The sequence below is a fragment of the Anguilla rostrata genome, chromosome 2, assembly GCF_018555375.3.
Source record: "Anguilla rostrata isolate EN2019 chromosome 2, ASM1855537v3, whole genome shotgun sequence".
In the NCBI taxonomy this organism is placed as follows: domain Eukaryota; kingdom Metazoa; phylum Chordata; class Actinopteri; order Anguilliformes; family Anguillidae; genus Anguilla; species Anguilla rostrata.
The window spans coordinates 72668101-72696048 of NC_057934.1; the positions used below are offsets into that span (position 1 = coordinate 72668101).

At 42.7% G+C, this 27948-nt stretch overlaps 3 protein-coding genes across 15 annotated transcripts in view; 1 reads left to right on the top strand and 2 right to left on the bottom strand.

Annotated features, from left to right (window-relative positions):
• LOC135249400 (zinc finger protein 883-like) overlaps positions 1–27948 on the top strand; it is a 167164-nt gene that overhangs the window by 96162 nt on the left and 43054 nt on the right. The window lies entirely within an intron of this gene.
• On the bottom strand, positions 26–27942 carry LOC135249377 (uncharacterized). 6 transcript variants are annotated; one of them, XM_064324953.1, is made up of 6 exons: positions 27646–27942; positions 27043–27120; positions 26606–26677; positions 25178–25255; positions 24730–24802; positions 23387–24361 (listed from the first exon to the last, which is right to left on the bottom strand). In XM_064324953.1, exons 1-6 carry the CDS (start codon positions 27716–27718, stop codon positions 24319–24321), a joined length of 417 nt encoding a protein of 138 aa, XP_064181023.1. In that variant the 5' UTR covers positions 27719–27942; the 3' UTR covers positions 23387–24318. The 6 variants fall into 6 exon arrangements, with proteins under 6 accessions (XP_064181026.1, XP_064181025.1, XP_064181021.1 ...); XM_064324952.1 differs by having other exon boundaries at positions 24346–24447; XM_064324956.1 differs by lacking the exons at positions 23387–24361; positions 24730–24802; positions 25178–25255 and adding exons at positions 26–1157; positions 1395–1460.
• On the bottom strand, positions 5122–19550 carry LOC135249416 (zinc finger protein ZFP2-like). 8 transcript variants are annotated; one of them, XM_064325049.1, is made up of 5 exons: positions 19421–19550; positions 18220–18325; positions 16348–16557; positions 15956–16119; positions 5122–10807 (listed from the first exon to the last, which is right to left on the bottom strand). In XM_064325049.1, the coding sequence occupies exon 5, from the start codon at positions 10655–10657 to the stop codon at positions 8987–8989; it is 1671 nt and encodes a 556-aa protein (XP_064181119.1). In that variant the 5' UTR covers positions 10658–10807; positions 15956–16119; positions 16348–16557; positions 18220–18325; positions 19421–19550; the 3' UTR covers positions 5122–8986. The 8 variants fall into 8 exon arrangements, with proteins under 8 accessions (XP_064181119.1, XP_064181115.1, XP_064181114.1 ...); XM_064325045.1 differs by having other exon boundaries at positions 16314–16557; XM_064325044.1 differs by adding an exon at positions 17688–17867 and having other exon boundaries at positions 15956–16557.

Consider the following 27948-nt stretch of genomic DNA (forward strand, 5'->3'; position numbering starts at 1 on the left):
AATAAAAGGAAATGAGAAAACAATCTTTAATCAGCCTTTAAGTTTAATTTAAAAATGTCTTATTGACATACAGCTGTTAAAAATACTGGTATTGCTTAAGAAGGCTAAGAAATACATTGTGAGCATTTTAGCTAAATATCATATTTCATTTTTATAAAATCTTGCCTATCAAAAGCAGTGTAATTCTCCAAGATATAGAATCAAAATATCTAAAAACTACATATATAAAAAGGTCGTTAAAAAATATTTTTTGTTAAAACATTTTAAACAAGTTGTAGTAATGAAAGCAGTATGTAATTAGTAGTAGTGAAAAAGTTTTGAATAGTAACAAAGCAGCCAGTGCAGACTTAGTGCCTTGTTCATATTCTGCTCAAATGGTATGATGAACAAACTCATCAGCTATGTGCAATAAAAGCATCTGGAAAAATGTGATCTTGCAAAGGAGCATGTCGGGATGCTGGATAAGTGCTTTCTGGCCACCCTTCCACGTGTCAATCAGAGAGCCAACATGTACAGCTCTGACCTGCACATGATGAACACAGCAGCCAAAACTGAAAGGGTTTAATGGAAATACAAACAAATCTAAAGCAAGGCTAAAGCTCAGTTTTCATTTTTACATTCCAAAAATTGTGATGCATTAATTTCATATTGAAGTGGCCAGTACTGACTTGATGTAGTTTAAGCTGTACATTATCATCTTGGTCAGAAAAAGTAACTGTCTCATTGTGTCAGTGAATGCAAGCTATTGTTCTCAATGAATGTACCAGCATTTCCAATGAGCTAATTTATGAATGAGCTAAGGAGTCCACTGGAAGTAATTTCAGGTCAATTATTAATTAATGAATAACTGATCTAGTGGGATATGGTTTTATCACATTAAAACATTTTGCTTGAGATGTGTAGGATAAAGGAGTCCATGTAAGTTCTTCTATCCAAACTTGTGGGTGGACACTTCCGAAGTTGAAACTGTCAATCTCACAGTGCTCCTCCTCTTTCAGGAGGCTACTCCCCCACATCATCATAGTCCATCCCACTGGGAGCTGGAGGGCTTTCAGCCAGAACACTCTCCCCTACAGGGATGGATCAGGAGACAGACAGACACAGTCAGGGAAAGGCTCATTTTCAGCAAATACCTGCTGTGATCTTGTAATTCTATACTGAAAGAAAAAGTTTCAATCAAAATATTTTCATAGGGTCATGTCTACACTAAAATGTCTACTCTCAGAAACCAGTTTGCAGGTGGAATGGAATGTGCATATTCTCATAATTGCCCATGAAGCAATCTGGAAAAATGTCTTCCAAGAGCCGGTATATGAAATATAATGGGATGGATTGATGATTTGTTATCAAACCATAAACGCTGCAAAAAAGTGATTAATTCAGTACAGACTCACTCACTTGAATCCAGTCCAGAGTCACGGCATCATCATAATTCTCCTCTGTATCTGTCACATGATCTCCTGTAACAAGCCACACAGACAGGAAGTAGCCCATGGCAGTGATTTTCACGTTACACAGACAGGAAGTAAAGATTTGCAACACAGGATAGTGTATTAATCTATAAAATTCTATAAATAGACTAATAAACATCACTGTGGTGTGGGGATGGCTGGTTTAAGCAGCCACACCTGCCCTGGGTCAAGCTAATTAGACCTGGCCAATTGGATAATTAAGAATTAGATAATTGGCCAGGCTAATTGGACCCAGGAACAGGAGTGGCTGCACCTGTGCGTAGTGAGGTAATCACTGCGCACAGGTTAAATCTGCCATCCCCACTCACATGGGGAGAGCTTCTCTGTCATGACAGTGTTTAAGATCTGCTCATTTGGCTGTACCATCTTGCCAAACCCTCGTAAATAAACGTGGACTATTTGAACATCTTCTCCCGGTGTCTCTTTCCTGTGCCGGAGCGGCCCCACGTTGGGCGCCACTGTGGCAAACACGCCTGCCACAGGCCACCGAAGTGGCTTTCCAAGGGGCCCTCCAGCACAGAGACACAGGGAGAAGATGTTCAAATAGTTCAGAGAAGCACTGAATAACACTTCAGCTAGCTGTGTTTGCACACTGCAGTCACGGCTGCCTGACGGTGTGGGGACAGTCTAACTGACCCCATAAGACATTTAGCAGATCCGAGTAACTTTAACAGCTTTTTCATTACATAGTGTCCATTTATACAGCTGGATGTATTGTGAAGCAATTCAGATTAAGTACCATGCAGTGTCCTTTCAGGGAAATTGAACCAGCAACCTTGAGCCCAGTTCCCTCACCATTATACTACACAGCTGTCCTGATCACAGCCAATGATCCTGTTACATACTCCACCGAAACTCTGAGGAGCACTCAGGAGTTCTACCCCTCCCAAAATCACCCTGGAGCCACAGCACCAACCCCTACGCCCACTGAGAGCTCCACAGAGCTCCGCCCCCTTACCTGAGGGAGTGTCCCTCACCGTCCCCTACATCTGCATGCCCAGAGGGCGGATCCTCCGAAAGGCCAGTGAATAATCTTCTCAGAAGCTGGCAGTCAGCCTGAGGTGATCTGGAGTCGCAGGCTCACCTGTGCAGGTGACCCCAGCATGGCTCTGGTGTGGGCAGCGGCTGTGCTAGTGCACAGTGTGTGGGCAGTCCCACAGGTGCATCTCAGTGCCCCTGCAGTTCACCTCAGAGCACCCGCCTTCACCCCCCACCAGCCGGAGGGGCCAGTGACCTAGAGCAGGAGACACAGATGAGCTGAGCAGCCTCATTACCTTTACCATCTCCTACAGACACATCTCCACTAACACTATGATTGACCTCATTATGTTTAGCACCTCCTACAGACACATCTCCACTAACACTATGACTGACCTCATTATGTTTAGCACCTCCTACAGACACATCTCCATTAACACTATGACTAACCTCATTACGTTTAGCATCTCCTACAGACACATCTCCATTAACACTATGACTGACCTCATTGCGTTTAGCATCTCCTAGACACATATCCACTAACATTATGACTGACCTCGCCTAATGCTTTCTGCTTTGCCAAGCCAGAGTGTATTTGTGGCTGTAAGCTCTCTGATTTTCTGCTGAGGAACATGACAGTTTGGTTTGTGGAACTTGGTCATCCTTGTCCGCTTTGATGTGGAGAGAAATTAATAAATAAATGAACTACAAATAAACAAACAAAAAAACCACAAAGATAGAGACAGGTTCATGCCATATCATACACAAACTGCACTACTTAGAGCTTGAAAAACATCTCATTCATGGGGTTACACAAAAACTTTTTAAAATTTCACAATAGTCCATAATTTTGCCAATTTAATGTTACAAAAAAAAAAAAGTTGACTTACATATTCACAGGTTTAGGGTAAATTAACTTGATTAATGAATTTATCTACATAAATGAGCCAGTTACATTACATTACAGTTCTACTTCGAGGTTTAATTCTATTGTTTCTAACAGGCATACTAAAGTAGGAGTAAGGAGACTTTTATGCTACTGTTCCCAATAGGAGTGATACTGTGTTTGTAATCATGAGGTTTATTATACTGGTCCTAACAGGAGTATAAAGTCTGCAGTAGAGTGAGGTTTACCTGTGCAGGTAAGTGAAGCCACGCAGGTATTCTCACCCCAAGGCTTTGATGGGCACTGCCACAGAGTGGAGTCATGCGGGCGACATCTGAAATGATCTAGCCAGTTTGGAGCTGATTCCAGTCTTGACTGTGTTTTAGACACAAATGTGCTCTTCCCACAGTTCAGCTCCTGACATATGAGAGTAGCCGTGTCTGTAGTCATTTGATTGAAGCACGTTGCCCCAGGTGCCATTGTAGAAAACTTCCAAATTCCCAGAACAGCCCTCGGTCAGTCTCATCTCCTTGAATTCTACAACAACAATGTTAGAAATCTCGTAGGGACAAAATGGTTAAAAATGAACATAACCTTAAAATCTTGTTCCAGAAATTACAGAGGATAGAAAGGTAAATGTATCAGATGCAGGTAAAAGTCAGGATGAAAACCTGTATGTTCTGTTGGCCACTGTTCTCCTCATTACTATGAACACCTGAATTTCCTGCCCAATCAGGTGTCATGTGTTCACACCAAATTAGTGTCAGTGTAAAAGCAGACAGAGAAAGAGACTGCTTAGAGAATGGCTGCTTAAAGAAGGAGCTCTTAAAAATATCAAACAAATATAGTGTTTAGATGTAAAACAAAATACATATAATCGATAAAAAGCAGAATTAAAGAAAAGAAGAACACGGAAGGAGGGAATATGAGAAAAAACAAAAGAAGAAAAAGAAATAAATTAAATACGGACATAACAAGGGAAGACACAAAGCTAGGAGAAAGCTAGGAGCAAAGCTAAGCTATAAGGGAGAAACTGTATAAATTAGTCATAAATTAGAACATTTGGATGACTATATACATATTTTTAATTAAAAATAATATAGTACCAATACAGTAATAAATCTGATAGCTTTAGCACAGCTCAATAGATTTAACAGAGGTGGTTAAGAAGCTAACCCAAGACTAGAAGTGTGGCAGTCAAAGTCAGACTGAAATTGCTTCACTTATATTTTGTAGGCCTACTACCCTTGGTGGTAAAATAGGCAGTGTCAGATGTATTATCAGATCATTTACAATTTATAATTTTTTGTTTTGAATTATAGAAATTGGGGTTTTAAAAATCATTGCGCCACCTACTGTGCTTTTTTTCCACATTTTTAAAATTGCCGCTTCTTGATGTCAGGAAGCGGTCTCATTTGCATGCAGCCTATCACAGCGTGTATTTGCTTATGATTGACATTGAGGGCTCGGCTGCATTTGCCACTGTCAAGTCTGGCAAACATGGCACTTTGCAAGCGGCACTGTTGTGTTGAAGGATGCACAAATACTGACTCACTACACGCAATCCCGAAGGACACAAATGTAAAAAACAAGTGTGTAGAATTTTTATCAGGTTCATTAGTGTCAAACAACACAAGAATCTGCAGTCTGCATTCTAAACAAGACGACTTCTTAAACTGGGCGCCAAAACAGAGTGGATTTTGCAAAGAACTGCGACTGAACCCTGGAGCAGTCCCCACTGTAGTTGTAGTGTGGTTGTCTCTGCGTTGTTTTCACGACAACTGCTGCACGGGATCTGCATTTATTGCAGTACAGAGCGATACAAAGATTGTTGGAAACAGGAAACAGGTTTGCTTGCAATGGCATGATAAACGGATATTGTTGGCAACAGGCTCGCTCGCACCTGTGCCCGTTAAAATATCCAAACCGTCTTTTAATGTAGGTATGTAAAGCACATGTCAGTCAGTCAGTCAGAACCTTTATTTAAATTCTCGGAGGTACAATGTACTTTTCCTATGCGGTACAAAATAAAAGAAAATATATATTATTCTGAGAATGGCATGGTATTATCACTTAGGCCAAGGCTGTAGTTGACTAGCACCATAGTAACTTTATCAAATTGTGATATGTCCAAAAGTATACATTTTTATCTTTAAAAAAAAAAAAAAACATTTTAAAACCATTTAAAAACAATTTTGCAATGGTATAGAATATAATGATGCAGTATTTCAAATTTCAGTCCGACTTATCTACTTCTCTTCTTATTTTTATGTACAGCACATTGAGCTGCATCACTTGTATGAAATGTGCTCTATAAATAAAATTTGATTGATTGATTGATTGACTTTAACATTATTCCTCAAGGTCCATGGCCTAAACGACACAAATGACTGTTAACCACTGGTTGTATGACAGCCAAAAGAATTATTGCACAGCATTGAAAAATGCTGATCTGTGGTTGCGGCCCCTTTTGGACCGGTTGGTAATGGAAAGGTGCGCCTCAAACCTTGTATGAGGAGGAACATTCCGAAAGGTGGCCGAACTGACCATGAAAATGCCAATGTTCCCTAGATTTGACTCCGGAACACCCAACATAATTTGACCTATGAAATTGTGATCCCAGATTTCACCCTTGTAACACCTCTGTCATTCATATATTGATATATTATTTACTATTTTTATTTTATTTTAATTTTCCTTTAATTGATTTCTGTGTATGTATGTCTGTGTGTATGTTTACTCTTTGAAAATAATAAAAAATTCAAATTGAAAAAAAAAAGTGTGCTTAGCAGTAGCTTCTGTTTAGATGGTTATTGAACAAAAGGTGAATTCACACCATGTGACAGTTGGCTGTGTGTGGGAAGGACATTGTGGTGACTGGAGCTACTCACATCACTGGTTAAAGATCACATGTCTCTCTGAAGATAGAGCTTAGCCTAGCAGTATCTAAATGTGAGGAAGAAAATGCTGGCTCTCTGAACTGCTGATACGTTGTTGCCAGCACCTACTTTTTACTAAGAGCTGCAAATGAGTAACTCCAGCTAGAGTCAGAGGCAGGAATAAAACCTAAATACTATATTCGGTAATTGGCGTCTTTTATTGGTCAAGTATGAGAAAATAACTCAAACGACTCAAAAACTCGAAAGTTCAATTCATTCTGTGGTAACCAGAAGATTTCAGCCCATAAAGGCTGGACACAGTATGATTTCTGAGCATGTCGCTACTTGGGAATGCCTAGCATGGCCGAATTTGATGGCAAAAACTTCATATATTTCTGCTCATATGCAATCTGAAATCAAAATGTTCTTTGGATAGTAGTACTGTAGTACTGCATTTTACGTTTTTGGAATTATTTTCATGAATAAATTGTTTTTTAAAATCCACGAATAAAAAAAAAAAATCCATTATGTCACATAAACCAATGTTCTCAGCCTGGGTCATGGGAATGCACTGTACATGCTGGTTCTTCTTCCAATTATCACAACAAGCTCAGTTTTCTAATGAGCTGCTAATTGTTCTTAATTAGAACAATTTTTCATCTATTGAAAGCTGATTTACCCTCTTAAAGCCACAATCAGTTGGGCCACACAATGATGTAGAACATAAACACATTTTAACCTCGATTGATCAGGCTTTAACAAAAAAAAACCTGCATACACAGTGGGTTGCCAGGACCAGGGTTGAGAAATGCTGATATAACCCACTGCCTACTGACCTGACGTCATCTCTCTCATCCTTCAAAGCACTCCCCTCCCCATGGGGCTGTGGGTGTGAATGCACAGAGAAGTCTGAGGCAATCATGATCAACATAATGGTGGTATAAGGAAATCTGAAATCATCCAACAGCTGGAAAGGCTTGACTAATATTTTATGATTGGTATTTCAATGCACACAATTTACATGCCACCCAATAATGTTAAATATTTTATATTTTAAGACAATATTATTGAGGATCTTGCTGATGATAATGATTACGATGCTAAATATGAATTTTACATATTGAAGGGCTGAGAGGCATAAAGGCCTAGTTATGTGCATATTCATTGTATAAAATTATTTCATAAACAATTCATATACAATTTAGAAAAATAACAAAGATCCTCAACTGATAAAACAGTCTTAAACCCAATGATCAGCTTTAGCTGACATACACATTTAAACCTCTACATTGGCAGTAGCAGAACCCGTCAAGGCCAGCCATGTCTCGTTCATTTTCAGCATAGTTTGGACATTAGGACGTAAAGACATTAGAATGGTTCTTCCAAACAGTTTTCACACTGTTTCTTTCAAACAAATTATACAGGTGTCAATTCCATCACCAGAAGTATCACCCAGCAATCAACAAGGAATTACACTGTACATTGAAAAGGAATTTTTTACACGTACAAAATAGTTAGAGGTTATAAAAAAAAAAAAGAAGCAGTTCCAGGTAGCCTCAGTCACTGTGCTGTATTTTTACATGTCTGTTCAAAATACAATAAGGAATGCCTGGAGAACTATAAACTGCGCCAATACGAGCACTGAAAAAATGTCGGCCAACCGCCTTCTATTCACTCCTTAAACTCAAAATAAAAAAGTATGTGGAAAACGGAAACAGGATGGTCTGTCTCCAAAATTATGAAGATGTTTTTTAATGAGGAATTATCAGGTTATTCCCTGAAATTAAATGGACATTCTCACACTCAGTGTATAAAGTAAATTATGTTTTCATGAAACATTATGAGTACATTTGTCAGGCATACTATGCAGGATTTTTACCTTGAAAATGTAATTAAGTGAAAAAGCTCAGGCAGGGGTTCCCATTATGCTGATTGCAACCGACCAGTCGATCGCAGGGCCCAGCAGGTAGATCGCCATTTCATTAAAAAAATGCATCAGTTAAAATTCAAATTCTTCCTGTTTTCATCCCCCTTCCCTACATCTTCTGCCTGACAAGTACACTTGATTGACTTTAAATGTAGCCAACCTGCTGCTGTTTAGAACTGTTACATTAAGTGTGTCCATTCATGATATAGACACAATTGTGCACTCAATTTCATGGTATGGTCACGTAAAGGTCCAGTATAGCAGCAATATAGCAACACGATAACATGCATTTGCTTTCAATATCCGACAGATGATGGTGTGAATCTGTGAATTTGTCCAGATATGATTCTGGTCTAATGATTTTCAATAAAATGTGGTGTATAGTTTTCCATGATAGTAACAAACTTGCAATTGGCGCAGGGCAATCGTGGTGGTGACACGATCAGCTCCATTTTAGGTTTCGCTTTCAATATCCGATGGGTAATGGTGTTTTAAATCTAAACTGGCATTTTAGTTTGTCCAGATGTGACGCTGGTCTAACAATTTTACTTTTATGCCAATACAGCTAGCCTACAATTCCACTTGATTTTAGAAATAGAAACTACACACATGGTCCTGGAAAACTTAGGCTAGTTCAGCTGGGAGCTCTGACCAACACTATCGCTCTACTACACACACATCAAAAACAAACAAACAAACAAAAAAACCGTCGGCTTACGGTTGTACGCAATGTTTATTTTTTTAATTAATTGTCCAAAAATAAAATTGTTTGATTAGCTTAAAATTATAGACATGTTGCACGCAATTACAAGGTGTAAATTTAAAGTAGACATTGGGTGGGCTTCTAGGACTTTTCACCTGAATTAATTCTACGGGGGGCATTTAAATGACTTGCGGTCAAAAAGTGTTTATTTAAACCAGAACTTGTGCTGTAACACTTGTCACACTGAATGCATTTGTGCGGCTTTTCACCTGTGTGACTTCTCTGGTGGATATTTAACTTGTATATCGTGGAAAAGCACTTCCCGCACTGAGGGCACGTATAGGATTTTTCATCTGTATGAATAATCTTGTGGCAATTTAAAGCACTTGATTGGGAAAAATACTTCCCACACTGATTACATTTGTAGGGCTTTTCACCTGTATGAATTCTCAGGTGTATACTTAATTCAGAACTTGAAATAAAGCATTTCTCACACTGTGTACACTTGTATGGCTTTTCACCGGTATGAATTCTCAGGTGTGTATTCAAGGAAGATTTCGTATTAAAACACTTGTCACAATCCGTACACTTGTACGGCATTTCGCCTGTATGAATTCTCAGATGTACATTTAAAGAAGAATTTGACCTAAAACACTTCCCACACTGAATGCATTTGCAGGGTTTTTCACCAGTATGAATTCTCTGGTGGATATTTAAATTTGATATTGTGGAAAAGCACTTCCCACAGTGAGGACATTTGTTGGGATTTTCATCTGTATGAATCATCCTGTGGCAATTTAAAGCACTTGTTTGGGAAAAACACTTCCCACAAACAGTACATTTGTAGGGCTTTTCACCCGTATGAATTCTCTGGTGGCTAATTAAATTACACCTTTGGGAAAAGCATTTCCCACATTGTGTACACTTGTGGGGCTTTTCACCTGTATGAATTCTCAAGTGGCTACTTAAATTAGATATTGTGGAAAAGCATTTCCCACACTGGGGACATTTGTTGGCATTTTCACCAGTATGAATCATCCTATGGCAATTTAAAGCACTTGTTTGGGAAAAACACATCCCACACTGATTACATTTGTAAGGCTTTTCACCCGTATGAATTCTCCAGTGGCTATTTAAACGACGCATTTGGGAAAAGCACTTCCCACATTCAGTACATTTGTATGGCTTTTCACCTGTATGAATTCTCAGGTGTAAATTCAAATCAGATTTTCTGCTAAACCCCTTCTGACACTGTGGACACTTGTTTGGCTTTTCACCTGTATGAATTTCCATTTCAACTGTACTTTTCTGGCCAATTCTGGTTAGATTATTTTCATTGTTTGTGTCACAGTGATTATTTAAGTCAGCAGAAGTCAGCAGATCATGAATTTCTTCTGTTTTACAGTTTGGGTTTGGCTCTCCTGCACAGTGCCATGGTTCAGTCTGCTCTTTGTGACCAACACCAGCTCCAGTCTTCACAGTATTCATGAGATCACTCACTAAACTTTCACTGGATTCACACTTCAATGGATCAGATTTAATATTAATACAATCAATATCCTGTAAGTTACTGATGTGTTCGGCCTTAAGGTATCCTCCATCATCAGTCTCTGTTTTGATTTGGTCAGGGTGCAGATTGGTTATATACCCCAGATCTGTACTGTCTAGGTTCTCGGTCTTAAAAAGATCCCCAATTTGAGTCAAACCCAAATCAGTTTCTGTTTTAATCAGTGGTGTGTGTGTATGGTGTACATCACTGACCCCGCTGTGTGCTGTAACACACTCCGGCTCCAGTGTGCTGAGTCCTGCCATGTGGACAGACTCCAGTCCACTGAGTTCCTCTTCTTTCTGTCTGATCCTGTGCTGCTCAGTGAGCTCTGGTAGTGTTGTCTCAGTGTCCTGTCTCAGACAGACTCCTGCCTACATCATACTGCTGCTCAAAGGTGTGCAGAAGTGCAGCTCCTGGAGGGAAACCGGGGAAGGGATTTAGTCTTAATCATACAGATCCTACTGGAGCAGTTGACACATTCTTTACTCTCTTTAGTCCTGCAGATGCCTCACCGACCACAGGGGGCACTCTTACATTATGAGGTGGGGAAAATCCTGCATCTTGCTCTATTGCACTTGTGCGACTGTCACTGTATTGTAATCCGTTATAGGACCGTTCAATAAATGAGTGTACAGTACATTCCAGATTTTTCAGATTTGGACAAGCCTCTCAATGAAGCATCGAAGGGCGGCCAAACTAGTGCAGGCCCAGTGATGCGCACACCGGAAATGGAAGAATCCTCAGCGCTCTGAAAACTGCCCTGGCTCTCTCTCCAGCTCTGAATTCATGAAGAATAAGTCATGTCCCTGATGGACACATGCTGAGCCAGTCACAAAGGAAAAAAAAAATCGACAAGTCTGTATAACAACAGGCGACAGAAAAATGACTTTCGGGCAAGAAGAAATGCAGCAGCTGATGAGGTAACAGCATGGAAAGGGTTAAAATGTATCCTTGCATCAGTATTTCCTGCGCACATCACACTGAAGAAGGAATTTGGATGTTCGGAGATAAAGTAATTGCTCCAACAGTTTATCGTAATGGGTTATACTATAACACTGGGCATTTTGGAACAGTGAAGAGTAGTATGCCATCTGAACACTAGTATGCCACCTGCAAGGGTGCAACTTGATTGATTGATTGATTGATTGATTGAAACCTTCATTGCAGGGAAGTCCCACTGAGACCAAGGTCTCTTTTTCAGAGGAGCCCTGATTACAATATAAACATTTACAGTGACAGTTTTACAAAACATAAATTACAGTTAAGATACAAGGAATTCACATACACCAAGCGCAAATATAGGGAAAAAACATTAAAAAACAAAAAAAAGGACATAAGACAGGGAATAATGATCTGATTGTCCTAATTTATCACTAAAGGCAAGTACATTCGGCCTCTTTTAGTATCATGTCCATCACTAGCTTCTTGAAGGACTCGATCGGGATAAGGCAATCTAACTTCAGTGTATCCTGACTTTTATTTCACATAAAAGGGCCAAATGTTCTAAAAGCGGTATTACCCAGATTTGTTCTAGTTCTGGGTGCCTCTAACGTAATCCAATCTTGAGATCTGGTACGATGACTTGCGATTTTGATGGACAGTAGCCTGGTCAGGTAGAGAGGAAGTTTGCCTAGCAAGGCTTTATAAATAAATAAAATGCCAAGTTGCTTCCTTCTATAATGAAGAGAATACTACCCTACTGAACTATATAAAGCACTATGATGTGTTCGGAAACCATCTCTTGTAATGAAGCGCAATGCGCTATGATAAATTGCGTCCAAGGGCCTTAAAATACTGTTAGAGGCATGCCTGTACAGGACATCCCCGTGGTCAAACATGGGTAAGATTGTCGCCTGCACAATCCTCTTCCTGTTTTCCAATGAAAAACAGGATCTATTTCTGTAAAGAAACCCGATTTTAGTTTTAATTTTTTTGGACAAGTTGGCCACATGAGTTTTAAAGGAGTACCATGGTGGTTGAACGTGACACTTCCCAGTTGTCTTTAGGCAACAACAAAACAATTGTGCATAATTTTTTATTATTCAGTCATTTAAATGTACTTTAAAACGTATTTTTCTAAGCCTAAATTTCCCACTATAAAAGTTCACCCGAATCGTCTGGGCGTGGTAATGAGAACTGTCAGTTAGCTATGATTGACAGACTGTGCCCCGTTACCATAGCTACCCCCATGCTACGTGCTCTTTTTGGGAGACTTTTCCACAAACTAGCTAGCTTAGTAGTATATCAAGTATCGATAGATAGCTAAGGTAAGGACGTTGACTTATATCCAATTATAATTTTTGCTATCTAGCTAGCCAAGTTAAGATAAAAGCACAACTATAACGTTCTCATAAAAGCAAACTAGCTAGCTAACGTTATCGATAACATTGCCTTATGAAAGCAAACTACCTAGCTAGCTAACGTTAGCTAGCTAGCTAAATGAATATAACCAGAAATAATCTAATAGTCCTTAAAAGGCACTCTAATTTAAGTGAACCTAACGTTAGTCAAATATTTGCATTGTCTTGCCTGTAAGCCAGCGGCGCAAACTATGGGTCTCGAGCAGAGACTGTAAAAAATAGGTCTCGAGTTATCCATGGGTTTACGGGGCGTGGAAAGGGGAGTGGTTACTGTGTTCGTGACGCACCAAGTTGACAACTTTCTCAACCGGTTGAAAATAGGACGATAAATTTAAAACGCATATTTCTCCAAAAATACAGAACGGACATATTTAATACTTTACTAATTGTGTTTCTTCAATGTCTCTTGTGCAAATAGCACATAAAACTGAGAAAGTGTGAAAATCACCATGGTACTCCTTTAAAAGAGAAATCATGATCCAGCCAGATCTCTAAATATTTGTAGTACTGAACTTGCTCAATTTGAGCACCAGTCAATGAGGATATGTAAGCATTTGGCATAGCTGTATTCCGTGTAGAAAATATCATGTACTTAGTTTTTTCAGTATTCAAAATAAGTTTAAGACCAGCTAGAGCTTGCTGTATAACATTAACCCCTTAGCGCACAAGCCAAATCTGGCCAATCCCTGCCCATTTAAGGGGTACCCTATTAAAAGCTTTATAACTCCAGATGTGAACACCACAGAAACTTTAAAAATGCCACTTTCAATTAAAATCAACAGTAACCCCTTCACCTTCAAAACAATGATCAAAGAAAAGCTGTTGGAAAATGTCCCCATAAGTGGCTGGCTTACTATTTGCATTAGGCTCATTTTGTTTACATTACATTACATTACATTACAGGCATTTAGCAGACGCTCTTATCCAGAGCGACTTACAGAACTTTTACAAAGCATTTTTTACATTGTATCCATTTATACAGCTGGATATATGCTGAAGCAATGCAGGTTAAGTACCTTGCTCAAGGGTACAACGGCAGTGTCCTTACCCAGGAATCGAACCTGCGACCTTTCGGTTACAAGTCTAGTTCCTTACCCACTGTGCTACACTCCGTCCTACACTCCCCTGTTTATATAGCACTGTGCATTAAAATGGGGGTAAATTGTATGCGATGTAAACAGTAGTTATAATATGATTATGTACTTTAGACTGTGGTAAGAGTTATAGTATGATTTTGTATTTTAGACTGTGGTAAGAATCTTTGTATGTCGTGTTGTTCTTTTGAAGCCTAATATTATCTTGTTATGGCTGATGGAACATCAAGGACCACAATTGAAATAAGTCCAGGACTTTTTTGTGTTATCCTTGACAATTTCTTCACATGCAACTCTTTTGACACACGTGTTTTAATTTTGTCAGACTAAACTAAACTAAACCATTCAGCCAAGTTCATGTTGCTGCGAGAGAACAGCAGGGGGGTGCAAAAGATTGCAGTGAAGCCCACCGCTGTGCTTTCTGAATTAACTGCAATGGTCAAGAAGCTAGCACTAAGTCAAGAGGAGCAAGTCAAAAGGCTCACACAGCTGGAGTCACAAACAGCACCCTTGCAAACCCCTGCACCAACCAGAACTCAGCCAGCATTGAGGAGTGAGAGTGCTGGTGCCACTTCCGTGTGCTATCGATGTGGGAGGGCAGGACATGTAGCTAGAGTTTGCAGAACAGTCATTCCAGACAATGACCAGATCACACACACTCAGCTTCCCCCCACAATTTCCAAAGATGGGAGTGCAACACAGGCTGGACAGTCTTTAAACGCCTGAGGCCTATGGTAACAGGGGAAACCATCGGCATGCAGTTAGGTCCCCAACAGGAAGAGCAAGGAAGTGAGGATGGTAGAGTAGATGATACACGTCTTGTGGGTCGCAGAAATGAAGGTGAAGTAGAAGTCAATGGGGAAATGTGTAGGGCTCTCATTGACTCTGGCTCTCAAGTAACCAGCATTACCTATGAGTTTTGGCGTAAGCACTCTAGATTGTGTCAGCAGAAGCTGCAACCTTCCAATATTCCTGTAGAAGGTGCCGGTGGCCAGAACGTCCCCCACCACGGTGTGCTACACATCAGCCTCAAGGTTCTGGGCAAGGAGTATACCAGTGTACCAGCCTTTGTTGTTCCTGCAACGGAGTACAGGTCCATGGTTCCACTACTTGTGGGGATTAACAACAAACGAGCCTCCAGACAACACCTTCAAGACACGTATGGCCAACAATTTCTCTAAAAAATCAGGGACAGCCAGTCAGAATGGTATGCAGCACTACTGGAGGTAGGAAAGACAGGACCTGGGGGTCCTGAAGGCAGAGTGGGCCCTGTTCAGTATGTTGGCAGCAAAGTTTGTGTCCCTGCTGGTAAAGAGATGGATGTGATGTGCAAGGTGACAAAGGGGCCAAGGAAAAGGTCCTACACTGCACTTCAAAGCCCAGCCCTCTCTGAAGCTTCCTGAGGGCCTTGTAGTGGGCAGAGTCCTGGCTAATGTGAAGAAGGGGTGTCTTCCTGTCCGAGTGATGAACCTGTCCGAACGAACAGTGTCAATAGAGCCTAACAGTCACCTGGCAGACGTTTTCCTGGTCCAACAAGTGTTGCAGGTTGGAGAGGGAGGTCAGGAGATGAGTCACCAGGCACGTGAGAGTCAAAATAACGGGAATGGAGAGTCTGGAGCATGTCAAAGCCATGAGTAGGGTGTGAGTGGTAATGGAGATTCCCCAGCATGCTGTGTGGATTTGACACAACATGCTGGGGAATCAATCAATCTGCTTATCTACCTTGATGATACCATCATCTTCTCAAAGACCTTTGAAGAACATCTGGAACGGCTGCAACTGGTGTTCAATCGGCTCCGTGAACATGGGCTGAAGCTGAAGCCATCAAAGTGCCATCTGATGCAAAAGGAGGCTCAGTACCTAGGGCACCTGGTGTCAGCTGAGGGAATCAGGACAGACAGGAAGTGCAGCAGTTCCTGGGTTTCACTGGATATTACAGGAGGTTTGTGGGGGGTTACGCAAAGCTGGCTGCACCTCTATATCGTCTCACCTCGGGGGACCCGAGAAAGAAGAAGAGGGGGACCAAGGCACCCTCTATTCCTCAACCTCGGTTCAGTGAACGGAAGAATGCCAGGGTGCATTCCACGCCTTAAGAGCAGAAACTCACCACAGCTCCAGTTCTGGGCTACCCGGACTACAATCTGCCCTTCTTGCTGCAGACCGATGCATCAGGAGAAGGACTTGGTGCAGTTCTTGCTCAAATTCAGGACGGCAAGGAGCAGTTTATTGCTTATGCCAGTAGGGGCCTGAGTCCAGCTGAAACCCGTTACCCTACACACAAATTAGAGTTTTTAGCTCTCAAATGGGCAGCAACAGAGAAGTTTTATGATCACCTGTGTGGGCACAAATACTCTGTCATTACAGATAACAATCCGCTTAAATATGTGATGACCACTACTAAACTGGATGCGACTGGCTAGTGCTGGATGTCGCAACTGTCCATGTTCGACTTCGATATCCAGTACCGTCAAGGAAAATGCCACACCAACGCAGACGCACTTTCCAGGATGTCCAGTCAGGATGTCACCCAGGCCCTGCAGACATGCTCCCAGCGAGCGAAAACCAGGAACAGCAAGAGGACATCGGCAAGTTCAGATGCAGCAGAGGGAAATCCGGCAGGAGTACAGGCAGACTGTCCTCAAACACCGCCATCGTGCCAAGCTGAACCGCTGAATGAGCCATATGCTGGCATCGGAACGGTGTCGCTGCCTGCAATGACAAAACAGCAGGTTAGGGCAGGCAAAAGGATGAACCTGTGATTGGCTCAGTTCTGCACTACAGGTCACTAAACACCAAGCCCCAGAGGAGTGCTCGTGCGGGAGGCGGGGCGCAGGTGCACCTTCTTTTGAAAGAGTGGAAGAGGTTGGTGGTCAGGGAGGGCATCCTCTACCACTGAGTTCAAGATGGTCAAAGGGGATCAATTGAGCAGTTAGTGCTGCCCGAGAAGCTGCGAATGTTGGCGAAAACAGCCCTTCATGATGACTCTGGGCATCTTGGCTTTGAGCGCTCATTCTCACTGATGAGGGAGCATTTTTACTGGCCCAGGATGTTCCATGACATCAAAGCATGGTGTGAACAGTGTGAGAGGTGCTGTCTCAGGAAGACTCCCACTGCAGGTCTTAGAGCTCCCCAGTATCCACAGTCATGTCCTGATGGACCTTGTCTGCATAGATTTTCTAACGCTGGAGAAGTCCAAAGGTGACAAAGGTGCTGTGGACGAACTTCTTCTGCTGTTTTGGGTTTCCTGCCAAACTTCATGCAGATCAAAGTGGCAATTTTGAGAGTGCTGTGGTGAAGGAGCTGTGCAAGATCACTGGAATCACCAAGACCCACACAAGTCCATATCATCCTCAGGGTAATGGAACCACAGAGAGGTTTAATAGGATCCTGATGGATATGCTGGGTACATTGGATCCACACCAGAAGCCCCGCTGGCACGAATATGTAGATGCCATGACACACGCCTATAACTGTACACGTCATGACTCAACTGGATACACTCCATACTTTTTTATGTATGGCAGACATCCCAGACTCCTCATCGACCTCGACTTTGGGCTGTCAGCGAGTGAGGAGCCATGTGAGTACAGTGAATATGCCCAAACTCTTCAGGACTGTCTGACCTATGCTTATGACAAGGCCAACCAGATGTCCAGGCAAGCTAAAGAACAGCAGAAAAGACACTATAACCGCAAAGCAAAGCGCCATGTGTTCAAGCCAGGGGACAGGGTCCTGATAAACATATTTATTGTCATAAAGAAACAGCCTGGCTTACCCGTGTACGTGGTTCGGTCTGAAGATGGAGTGAGAGAGAGAGTGGTCAACCATAACCTTCTTACCCAGTGCATGTTTTTTCCCATGGGACCCCAGCAGGAGGCTACTATGGGAGGTGAGCCAGACACAGAGGCCAGCATCTCAGTTGATCAGGGGCTGTGGAAGATGGTGAGTCTGAGGACCTCGAGGAGGGTGCAAGTGGAGCCCAGACTGAAGAGATGGATGTCATGGAGGTTCAAAGCGAGCTGGTAGAGGGAGAAGGCAAGCCCCAAAGAACTACTTCAGGAAAAGGAAAGGGAGAAAATAGACCAGCCCACAGGAGAGAGGCTCCCCCAGAGCCTGTAGGGAGCAGGAGAAATCCCCTAAGGGACAGACACCCCCCCAACAAGTTGTCCTATCAATTAACAGTTGTGGAGCCAGAAACTGATCAGCAGAAGATAGACAGAGGTCGGATGCTTTGGCAGAAAGCCACAGCAGGACGCCGCCAGCCTGAACACAAAATCAGCGAATGTCGTTAATAACAAAAAATGCATTTATCAATTACCGCAACGGTAAATAACAAAAAGTATCCGCTTATAGAAATAAATTAACTCGTACCTTGTTCACTTTCCAGCTCGGTGCTAGAGTTTAACATTAAGTGAAGAAAACTTCACATCCTTGCAGTTTCACCAGTTGCTCTTTCTGGGAAGTTCTCATAGGTCCCCTTTATGCAAAGGAGTGTGGGAAGACAACAAAATCTGCCTCAATAAAGCCAATGCATGTCAAATGATAGAAATAAAGTGGTTAAGCCTATATAATCCATTAAATGAATACTGAACATTGCAATTCGACAGTCATTTTAAAGGGTCATTTACAAGTTCCCTGGAAAACAGTAACCGAGGTAATTAAGCCGGTTATTTTCTAATGGGTCGTGCATGAAAAACAGACATTGCTAAATCGGATGCCATAAATCACCCAGTAGTGCCGTAATAAACGAAACCAAACTCAATTTTAAAAAACGTATCATTTTTAACTGGCAGCCGGTCTACTGGTAATACTAAACATTGATTAAGCAGACCCACAAACTTCCGTCTTTATTCCACTAAAATGACACGGTTTTGTGCATTTCGATGGTGTCCTTTACAATACCTATGAATAACGTCAATAAATGAACCAGAGACAAATGCGATTTATATTGTGAGATTAACTAGGTATAAGAAATGTAATCACGTAGATGTATGTGGAGATTATCTGTCAACTCTCCGATAAGGGAATGGTTAATCGTTCACTGAACACGACGTAATGCTAACGCAATGGAATCACTCGCTCTACCTCATACCAGAACAGAGAGGGTGATATTAATATCAGAAGTTAACTAGACTAAGGCATTGTGCAGTTCCTGACTTTTGGTTACATTTCAACTTTAGTGCTACCATTTAGTGTCCACCATTCCTCTCAATAAGCAGCCGCAACGGCTAGGAACCAAATAGCTATCTAGCCAAGACTCATTAATTGCAACCATACTAAAAACTGTTGACATCGGTAACATTGCTGACCCAGCAACCAGTCAGCAAAGAAATATGGCTAAAGCCACTCACTTACGATGGATCGGTAGCCCATTGCTACCATAAATGCGCCGTAATATAATGCGTGTTTATGGTATGATAAGCCTATGCTGCTAGCAAGGCATTGCATGAATCAAGATTGTAAGCCGTAAAACCAGCAAACTTTAAATGTACGGTTACTACCTATGTTATAGAACCAAACCAAATAGAAAATACACATCGGAAGCAAACTTGTTATAATTATCATATCATACCTATTTCACAAACAATTCATCTGGAACTGAACACGTGGGGTTGCTGGTCGCTGGTTTTCGAACTCCGCTCTTCTTCTTCTTCTTCTTCTTCTTCTTCTTCTTCTTCTTCTTCTTCTTCTTCTCCTCCTCCTCCTTCCTCCTTCTTCTGCTTCTTCTGCTTCTTCTGCTTCTTCTGCTTCTTCTGCTTCTTCTGCTTCTGCTTCTGCTTCTTCTTCTTCTCTGATTTTAAATGGCGTTGGAAAACCAAAATTGGTGCATTACCGCCACCCAGAGCCATAGAAAGAGAGAGTCGCATCAACTCCGTTCATATATGGCGGATCGTGGACAGTCTGAATAGTTCCAAACATTGGGAGCTAGTAGCAGCAGTGCCGTAGAGTAGCAGTGTTTTTGATTGTCTGTGATTGTCTGTGAAGTTAAAATCAACAGCATTTTTGATACTTTGATCTTATTTGCACATTTGATTACATTTTGGGCAGATGTGGCTAGTGGATAAATCTATCGCTGTTTCCGTCGCAGCACTTTCAACACCATAAACATACATATATCGGACGGTCCTCGTCAACTCGTAAAGTCGGAAATATATCACGTGACCAAGTCGTATTTACTAGGTGTTTGCGTTTGGGTAACTGGTAACTGGTAAATTTATCACATGAACAATATGTAGGCTATGTCCGCTGGGGATGTAAAGAAAGTGGACCAATGAGATCACTCACTCGTTCGAGACCCTCTTCAAGTTTCCGTCGTTTCTGGCAGATACGTCTCAACAAGAAATCCTCAAGTCAATGACATTCAGCACTCCATTTGGGCGCTACATATTTCTACGGATGCCTTTCGGCATTAACTCCGCAAGTGAGGTGTTTCAGCACTGTATGGAACAGCTGTTCGGGGGTTATCCATGCTCAGTCATCGTCGATGACATCATCATCGGAGGCCGTGGAGTAGCTGAACACGACGGCAACTTGAAGAGGGTGCTCGAACGAGGGAGAGAGGTCAACCTCAGGTTAAATCCAGATAAGTGAAAATTTTGCCTAGACTAAGTAGGCTACGTAGGCCACATCTTCACATGCGAAGGCCTAAAAGCTGACCCTTTTAAAACTGCAGCAATCACTGACATGCCAGTCCCCACAGACGTCACTTTGCTACAGCATTTCCTTGGCGTGGTTAATTACCTTGGCAAGTTCATCCCGAACATCACTGACATCGCAGCGCCACTGAGGAAACTGACCCACAAGGAGACTGCATGGTGCTGGTTCCAGCTGCACCAGGGGGCATTTGATCACCTCAAGTCATGCCTGTCCAGCCCACCAGTATTGGCATATTACGATGTCAGGGAGCCAGTCACGCTTACCTGTGACACTTCATGCTATGGACTTGGAGCTGCATGCATGCAAAATGGCAGACCAGTAGCGTTTGCGTTGCATACCCTCACGGACACAGAGACACGATATGCTCAAATAGAGAAGGAGCTTCTAGCTGTCGTGTTTGCCAGAACAAAATTCAAGGACTACGTATACGGAAAGCCCACAGTCATGGAAACCGACCACCAACCTCTGGTAACCATCCTGAAGAAGCCCATTCACACCACCCCTGCCTGTCTCCAGAGAATGTTGCTCTGGCTGCAAAGCTATGACATCAGCTTGGTGTACAAATAGGGTAAATACATGTATCTGGTGGATACTCTTTCAAGAGCTCCAAACACACAAGTCTCCTAGAGCCCTGCTGAAAATGAGGCTTTTGAAGTCATGTTGATGAGTTACATCTCCACAGCCCGCCTGGAGGAACTCAGAAAGCACACAGCAGAGGATGAGGTGCTACTAACCCTCAGTGCAGTCATTCAACGAGGATGGCCCACCAGGAAAACCCAGCTCCAGCCTGCTGTAAGTCTCTCCTTCCCTTGCAGGGACAAACTTACAGTGGAGGATGGGATTGTCATGAAAGGCCACAAAGCAGTCATCCCCTAGTCTCTGGGAGTACATCAACATTGTGCACAAAGGCCACCCAGGTGCTGAAGTAACCAAGCGCAGAGCTAGAAGCATAATCTTTTGGCCGACAATGTCAAACGACATCACCGAGGAGTTGCTCACATGTGCAGCGTGCAACAGCATCAAGTCTCACCAGCAAAAAGAACCTCTTAAATTTCACCCAGTTCCAGACCTCCCATGGTCCACAGTGGCCACAGACATCTTTGACTGGCGTGGCAAACATTACCAAGTGCATTTGTGGATTCGCATTCTGGATGGTTCGAAATCAACCTTTTCCGTGACATGACATCGTCAGCCGTGATCTCCAAATTGAAGAGACAGTTCTCAGTCCACAGTACACCACACACCCTTTTCTCTAACAATGCTAGGTAATACACAAGTCAGCATCCAGACACAGCCAGAGGGTTGTACTGTGGGGCTGCAGCTGAGTACTAGAGTAGTTTTCAAACATAATAGGTCACAGAAGTGGGTCATGTCTGTGACAGAAGTTGGTGCCAGGAAATCACACTCAGGTAGCCATTTTTCCTATGAAGGTTTTAGTATTAGCAATTTTATAAAAGCCTGTCAAACCAGCTTTTCACCACATTGTTAAAATAGTGTAAAAAGTACCAAACAATGAGAACCTCTGAATTGGCGTAATTTTTGACACAAGGCCGTGGTTCATTTTTTTCTCTTTATGAGAAACTACATATCCCACCGGGAGCACGCTAGCCCTTACGGAACTGGTTAGCTGTCCTTGATGGTAACTGCACTCCTCAACATGCCTTGAATTATATTTGTTTTCACCCCTCTTAATGCTCTTACTGTCATCATTAAAATAAAGTTGCTTAATGTAACTGCGATAATATTAGCTAGCTAAATTAGGACTCGGGTAGGCTGAAACGAAGCAATGGTACGTCATGAACTTAATGCTGTATGGAACTGTAGTCCGCTTGTATAATATGGCCAGTAAAGACATTAATCAAACAAAACTACCAAATGACTGACATGACTATTAGAAACCACTTGAATGAATGAATGAATCATTGAATTTATATAGCACTTTTTCCAAATGCTCTTAATGAAAGTACAAACCAAAAAACATACTTTGTTCAGTTGTGTTAGCAGTTGAGTGTCACTGCTGGGGAAGACTAAAGTCTTGCAAGACATAGGCTAGCTGACGTTGTAAACTCAAGTTCCATGTAAGTATGCAACTGGTAAAACGTAAACGGTTTGACATGAAACTGAAGCCATGGAGTTCTAAGCTAATCTGTAACTACAGCATCCACAATTATTAATCCCCACCCTAAAGGCTTTATCAGCTTCATCACACAATTTCAATGAATGAATTTTGTGTGCTTTTATGTGCAAAATTATTTTCAATAGCGCTTGATAGGAGTTTCGTCAAGGTTTCTGGGGTGAAGCAAAAAGGTTCTCTGAAAAACGGGAGAAAATGGGTATGGGCTTGGAGAGTGAGAAAGTGTCATGCCATGTGAATCACCTCGTCCGATTAGAACAAGGCCGCCTAAAAACTTTACAGAAAGATATGAGGCAGAACTTATGAGCAGAACTTCTCGAACTCTGTGATGAGTGCTTGAAAAGTTTCTCCTATTTGGTCAAATAAAAGTTGTATTGCTGGCTTGTGGTCTCCAATTCCACTGCCCCCTTCCGGTGAGTCTGCATCATGTGCTGGCTTCACCACGAGGGGGTGGAGATTATTACCCATAACTCTTTGGGTTAGAGGTTGAGACGGCTCCAACAGCTGTTCTGAAAACAGTGGGATGCGGCCGAAAAGCAAGATGAAGAGGGTGGGAGGGATAATGGACAGATAGACTCAAGGAAGGAGGGAGGGAAGGGGGGAACAGAAAAAGAAAAGAAGAGATATGGTTCTGTTACTCTTCCCCTATTTCAGTGTCATAAACAACCTAAACTAATTACTCTAACTATGCCTGCATATTTTCAGACAAATGAATAAATACATGAACAAACAATAAGAATTAAAGGAAATGAGAGAACAAATTTTAATCAGTCTTTAAGCTTTATTTAAAAATATCTTATTGACACACAGCTGTTAAAACTACTGGTATTGCTTCAGAAGGCTAAGAAATATGTTGTGAGCATTTTAGCAAAATGTAATATTTCATTTTTATAAAATCGTTTGTATTAAAAGAAGTATAATTCTCTAAGCTATACCATCCAAATATCGAAAAATATATATATCAAAATGTCAAAATGAAAATTTTTTATCATTGGCAACAGATTTTTAAATGTACACAGAAAGAAGTTATGTTCTATTTAAACAGAGTAGTAATGAAAGCAGTATGAAATAAGTAATACTGAAATAGTTTTGAGTAGTTTCTGTCTAAGTGATAACCCTTCCATGTGTCAATCAGAGAGCCAACATGGATAGCTCTGACCTGCACATGATGAACACAGCAGCCAAAACTGAAAGGGTGGAATGGAAATAATGGAAATACAAACAAATCTAAAGCAAAGACTTACACAGACTCACTGTTCTCATTTTTACAATCTGCAAACTTCAATCCATTCATTTCATATTTAAGTGGCCAGTACTGACTCCATGTAGTTTGAGCTGAAATCACGTCATCATCTTGGTCAGCCAAAGTAATCGATTCACTGTGTCAATGAATGCAAGCTATCGTACCCAATGTATACAAGTACCAGCATTTCCAATGTCCTAATTTATTAAATCAGCTAAGGAGTCCACTGTAAATAATTTCAGGTGAATTATTAATTAATGAATAACTGATCTAGTGGGATATGGTTTTATCACATTAAAACATTTTGCTTGAGATGTGTAGGATAAAGGAGTCCATGTAAGTTCTTCTATCCAAACTTGTGGGTGGACACTTCCAAAGTTAGAACTGTCAATCTCACAGTGTTCCTCCTCTTTCAGGAGGCTCCTCCCCCATGTCATCACTGGGAGCTGGAGGGCCTTCGGGGGCCAGAACGTTCTCCCCTACAGGGACGGATCAGGAGACAGACAGACACAGGTCAGGGAAAGGCTCATTTTCACCAAATACCTGCTGATCCTCACATGATCTCCTGTAACAAACCACACAGACAGGAAGTAACACAGTGCAGTGATTTTCACAAGTTACACAGAGAGGAAGTAAAGAGTTTTAACACAGGATAGTGTCTTAATCTATAAAATTCAATAAATAGAATAATAAACATCATAATCTAAAATATAAATATTACATTAATAATGGATAAATCACATGATTGCAGCCAGAGACACAGAAAAGCACCAGAGCAGAACACAGTGAATTCAGTGACAGACATTGTGTTTCACTCCAACATTCTGTCTGTAAAGGGAAACTCAACCTGGAAAAGTGCCTGGGATGCATGGTGATGACATCATCATAGTGCTCTGTCGCATCTCCCTCCACCAGCTCCCCTTAAACAGACAGAGAGAAGCAGCAGCAGTGCTGGTTAAACTGGGCACACTGGTTACAGTGCTCATAATGGCTATATTGGTTTTGGTGGTTATACTGGTTACACTAATTATTGGGGCAACAACTTTAAAAGTCATTTCCATGTCTAAGACTGGACAACAAAACAAGTGAACTGCAAGGAATGTTCTATGTAATGAAATAATTTCAGTAACGCTCAAGTTTTATTCTTCTAAAAAGGACAAGGGAGATTTCTACTCCAAATCTCTACAAGCTCTTTCACACAAACAACTAAGTGCAGCATATAATAATGACTGCAAATAAATGTATTCATGAGGAGAAAATATGGAGTCATCCCACCAATCAATCAAAACCCTCACCTGGCACACTGTCTGGATGCTTATCCGCTGTGATGACATCATCATAGTTCTCCGGTATGTCCTCCATCACCAGGTCTCCTGAAAGCAAGGAGACTTCTGGGGATTTGTGGCTGAATCTGATTGTGGCTGAAATGATTCAGAATGCCGCTGCCCGACTCATCTACAACCTCCCCAAATCCTCCCACGTCACTCCTCTGCTGCGATCACTTCACTGGCTACCGGTCGCTGCCAGGATCCGGTTCAAAGCCCTGACCCTTGCCTACACTGTTGCCAACAGGACAGCCCCCATCTACTTGCAGGACATGACTCAATTCTATGTGCCTGCTCGACCACTCCGCTCTGCGGCAGCAGGGCGCCTTGTAACCCCTCCCACCCGCCCAAAGGGATCACAGAGCTTCTCTACCCTAGCTCCCCAGTGGTGGAACGAACTCCCCGTCTCTCTCCGAAACTCCCCCTCACTACCCATCTTCCGCCGTGGCCTGAAGACTCATCTCTTCAGACTATACCTAGACTAACCACCACCACGCTGTATATTTCACTCTTTTATAAAAAAAAATTTAAACAAAAAAAAAAAACCTTTTTCCTGTCACTTGTTACGTTGCCCCATCCCTGCACTTCTTGGTAATTTGTATTTGTCCTAATACTGTAGCTTATTCTTCTGCCTAGTTGGCTTTGCAGATGTTAGGCCAGAATAGTGTTCACTGTTCTCCGCTAGAAATAGCTGTACAAAATAAGTATTGTACCTTACTGAACCCGTATTCAGCAGTTGTTTACGACCATGAAATACACTTTTTTGTACGTCACTTTGGATAAAAGCGTCTGCCAAATTAATGTAATGTAATGTAATGAATCTCAGGACTGTCACACAGCAGAACAGTGGAGCCCTTCAGATCAGCACTGAATAACACTTCAGCTAGCTGTGTTTGCACACTGCAGTCATGGCTGCCTGACGGTGTGGGGACAGTCTAACTGACCCCATATTTAAACCTTGGTATGTGGGTGCTGGGGAATCCACATCACTGAGTCCCACAGGAACCAACCTGACCCGGTGGTAACAGAGAGACGGAACACAGAGGAGCGCAGCTCCACCTGCTGGAAGACGTCTGTAACTACCTAGGAATCTACGAGGCCTGAAGGGCACTATTTCAGTGCTCCTGAGGGGTAGAAGTAGCGGATTAACAGTCTATCCCCATGTACCCATAACGGCTGTTTTAATAAATATATGTCATGATTAAACACCATATCTACAATATGATTATATTACAGGCATTTAGCAGACCCTCTTATTCTGAGTAACTGTGATCCTGTTACGTACCCCACCGAAACTCTGAGGAGCACTCAGGAGTTCCACCCCTCCCAAAATCACCCTGGAACCACAGCACCACCCCCTACACCCACTGAGAGCTCCACAGAGCTCCACCCCCTTACCTGAGAGGGAGTGTCCCTCGCCGTCCCCTACATCTGCATGCCCAGAGGGCGGATCCTCCGCAAGGCCTCTCCCTGTGAACAGGAGAGAGGGTGTGTCCCGACCCCGCCCACACCACACATGCTCTAAGCGGCATAGCTCAGGAGGTAAGAGCGGTTGTCTGGCAGTCGGAGGGTTGCCGGTTCGATCCCCCACCCTGGGAGTGTCGAAGTGTCCCTGAGCAAGACACCTAACCCCTAATTGCTCCCAACGAGGTACCTTGCATGGCAGCCTTTCACCATTGGTATGTGAGTGTGTGTGTGAATGGGTGAATGAGAGGCATCAACTGTAAAGTGCTTTGGATAAAAGCGCTATATAAATGCAGTCCATTTACCAGTTTTCCACAGTGTGTTTAAGACGTTGCTGTGCAGCACGAGGAGGACAGATCCGATTCACTCACCCCACCGGGGGGCGCTGTAGGTTCCCCCTCTAGCCAGTTTGTACTCGATCTCCTCGTAGACGGCTTCATGCAGAGGGGCTGGGTGAGCAGAGACAGAGAATCACAGAGTCAAAGTCTCCTCTCAGAGAGCACATCTCTCTCTGCATGAGCAGCAGAGGTACAGCACACAGCTACTGTCATACACCAGCCACCTGTCAGAGACCAGGGCCCTGTAGGACTGCTGATCTGAGATCAGTCTAACCTTTTATCACATAACCGATAACTTATCCATGCAGACTGCAGGAATGTGATTGACCACAGGGGGCGCTGGTGCACAAAAAGACACGATCAGCATGCCAACCAAATCCCTCCCTCGGGAACACTGCAGCCAATCACGCATCACCCGGCAGTCTCCTTGCTTTCAGGGGAGCTGGTGATGGAGAACTCGGCCCCACACTGCGGGGCCCACCCACACGCACTGGCGCAGGGTCTTAACTGGGCGAGCCTCCCATCAGCCCCCATTCAGAGCTGCGTGGTTAACCCACTGAGCTGATCACTGGAGAGGCTTCTTCAGTCACACTCGGCGTGTGATGGCGGTTCACCCAGCGCCCGTCCGCCCCATACCTCTCCTCAGCGTTCTGCTCCGGAACAGCAGAACACCCAGCACTGCCAGCAGCAGGAAGAACAGCGCCCCCATCACCAGGAAGGCCACTGTTGGGATAGACGGGCTGGCCGGAGCCTCCTTTAATCGGGTCACTGGCTGTGTGGACACAACTGCAAAACGGGGAAGGCAAGGGGTTGGGCATCAGCAGAGAACATGGCACACTGCCTCTACTCTACTTATACTGACCACTGAGCTGTGTTTCCACCTACAGTACTGTACGTATACAGCCAGCCATCCAGTGACCTATTAAAACAGAGCAACTG

Coding starts and splice junctions, on each gene's coding strand:
- LOC135249416 (XM_064325052.1), bottom strand. CDS start 10,657: ATGGCAGGACTCAGCACACTGGAGCCGGAGTGTGTTACAGCACACAGC.
- LOC135249377 (XM_064324951.1), bottom strand. CDS start 27,718: ATGGGGGCGCTGTTCTTCCTGCTGCTGGCAGTGCTGGGTGTTCTGCTG. Junction 27,121..27,645: donor GAGCAGAACGCTGAGGAGAG/GTATGGGGCGGA, acceptor CTGCTCACCCAG/CCCCTCTGCATGAAGCCGTC. Junction 1,461..26,605: donor CGAGGGACACTCCCTCTCAG/GTAAGGGGGTGG, acceptor GGCTTGTTACAG/GAGATCATGTGACAGATACA.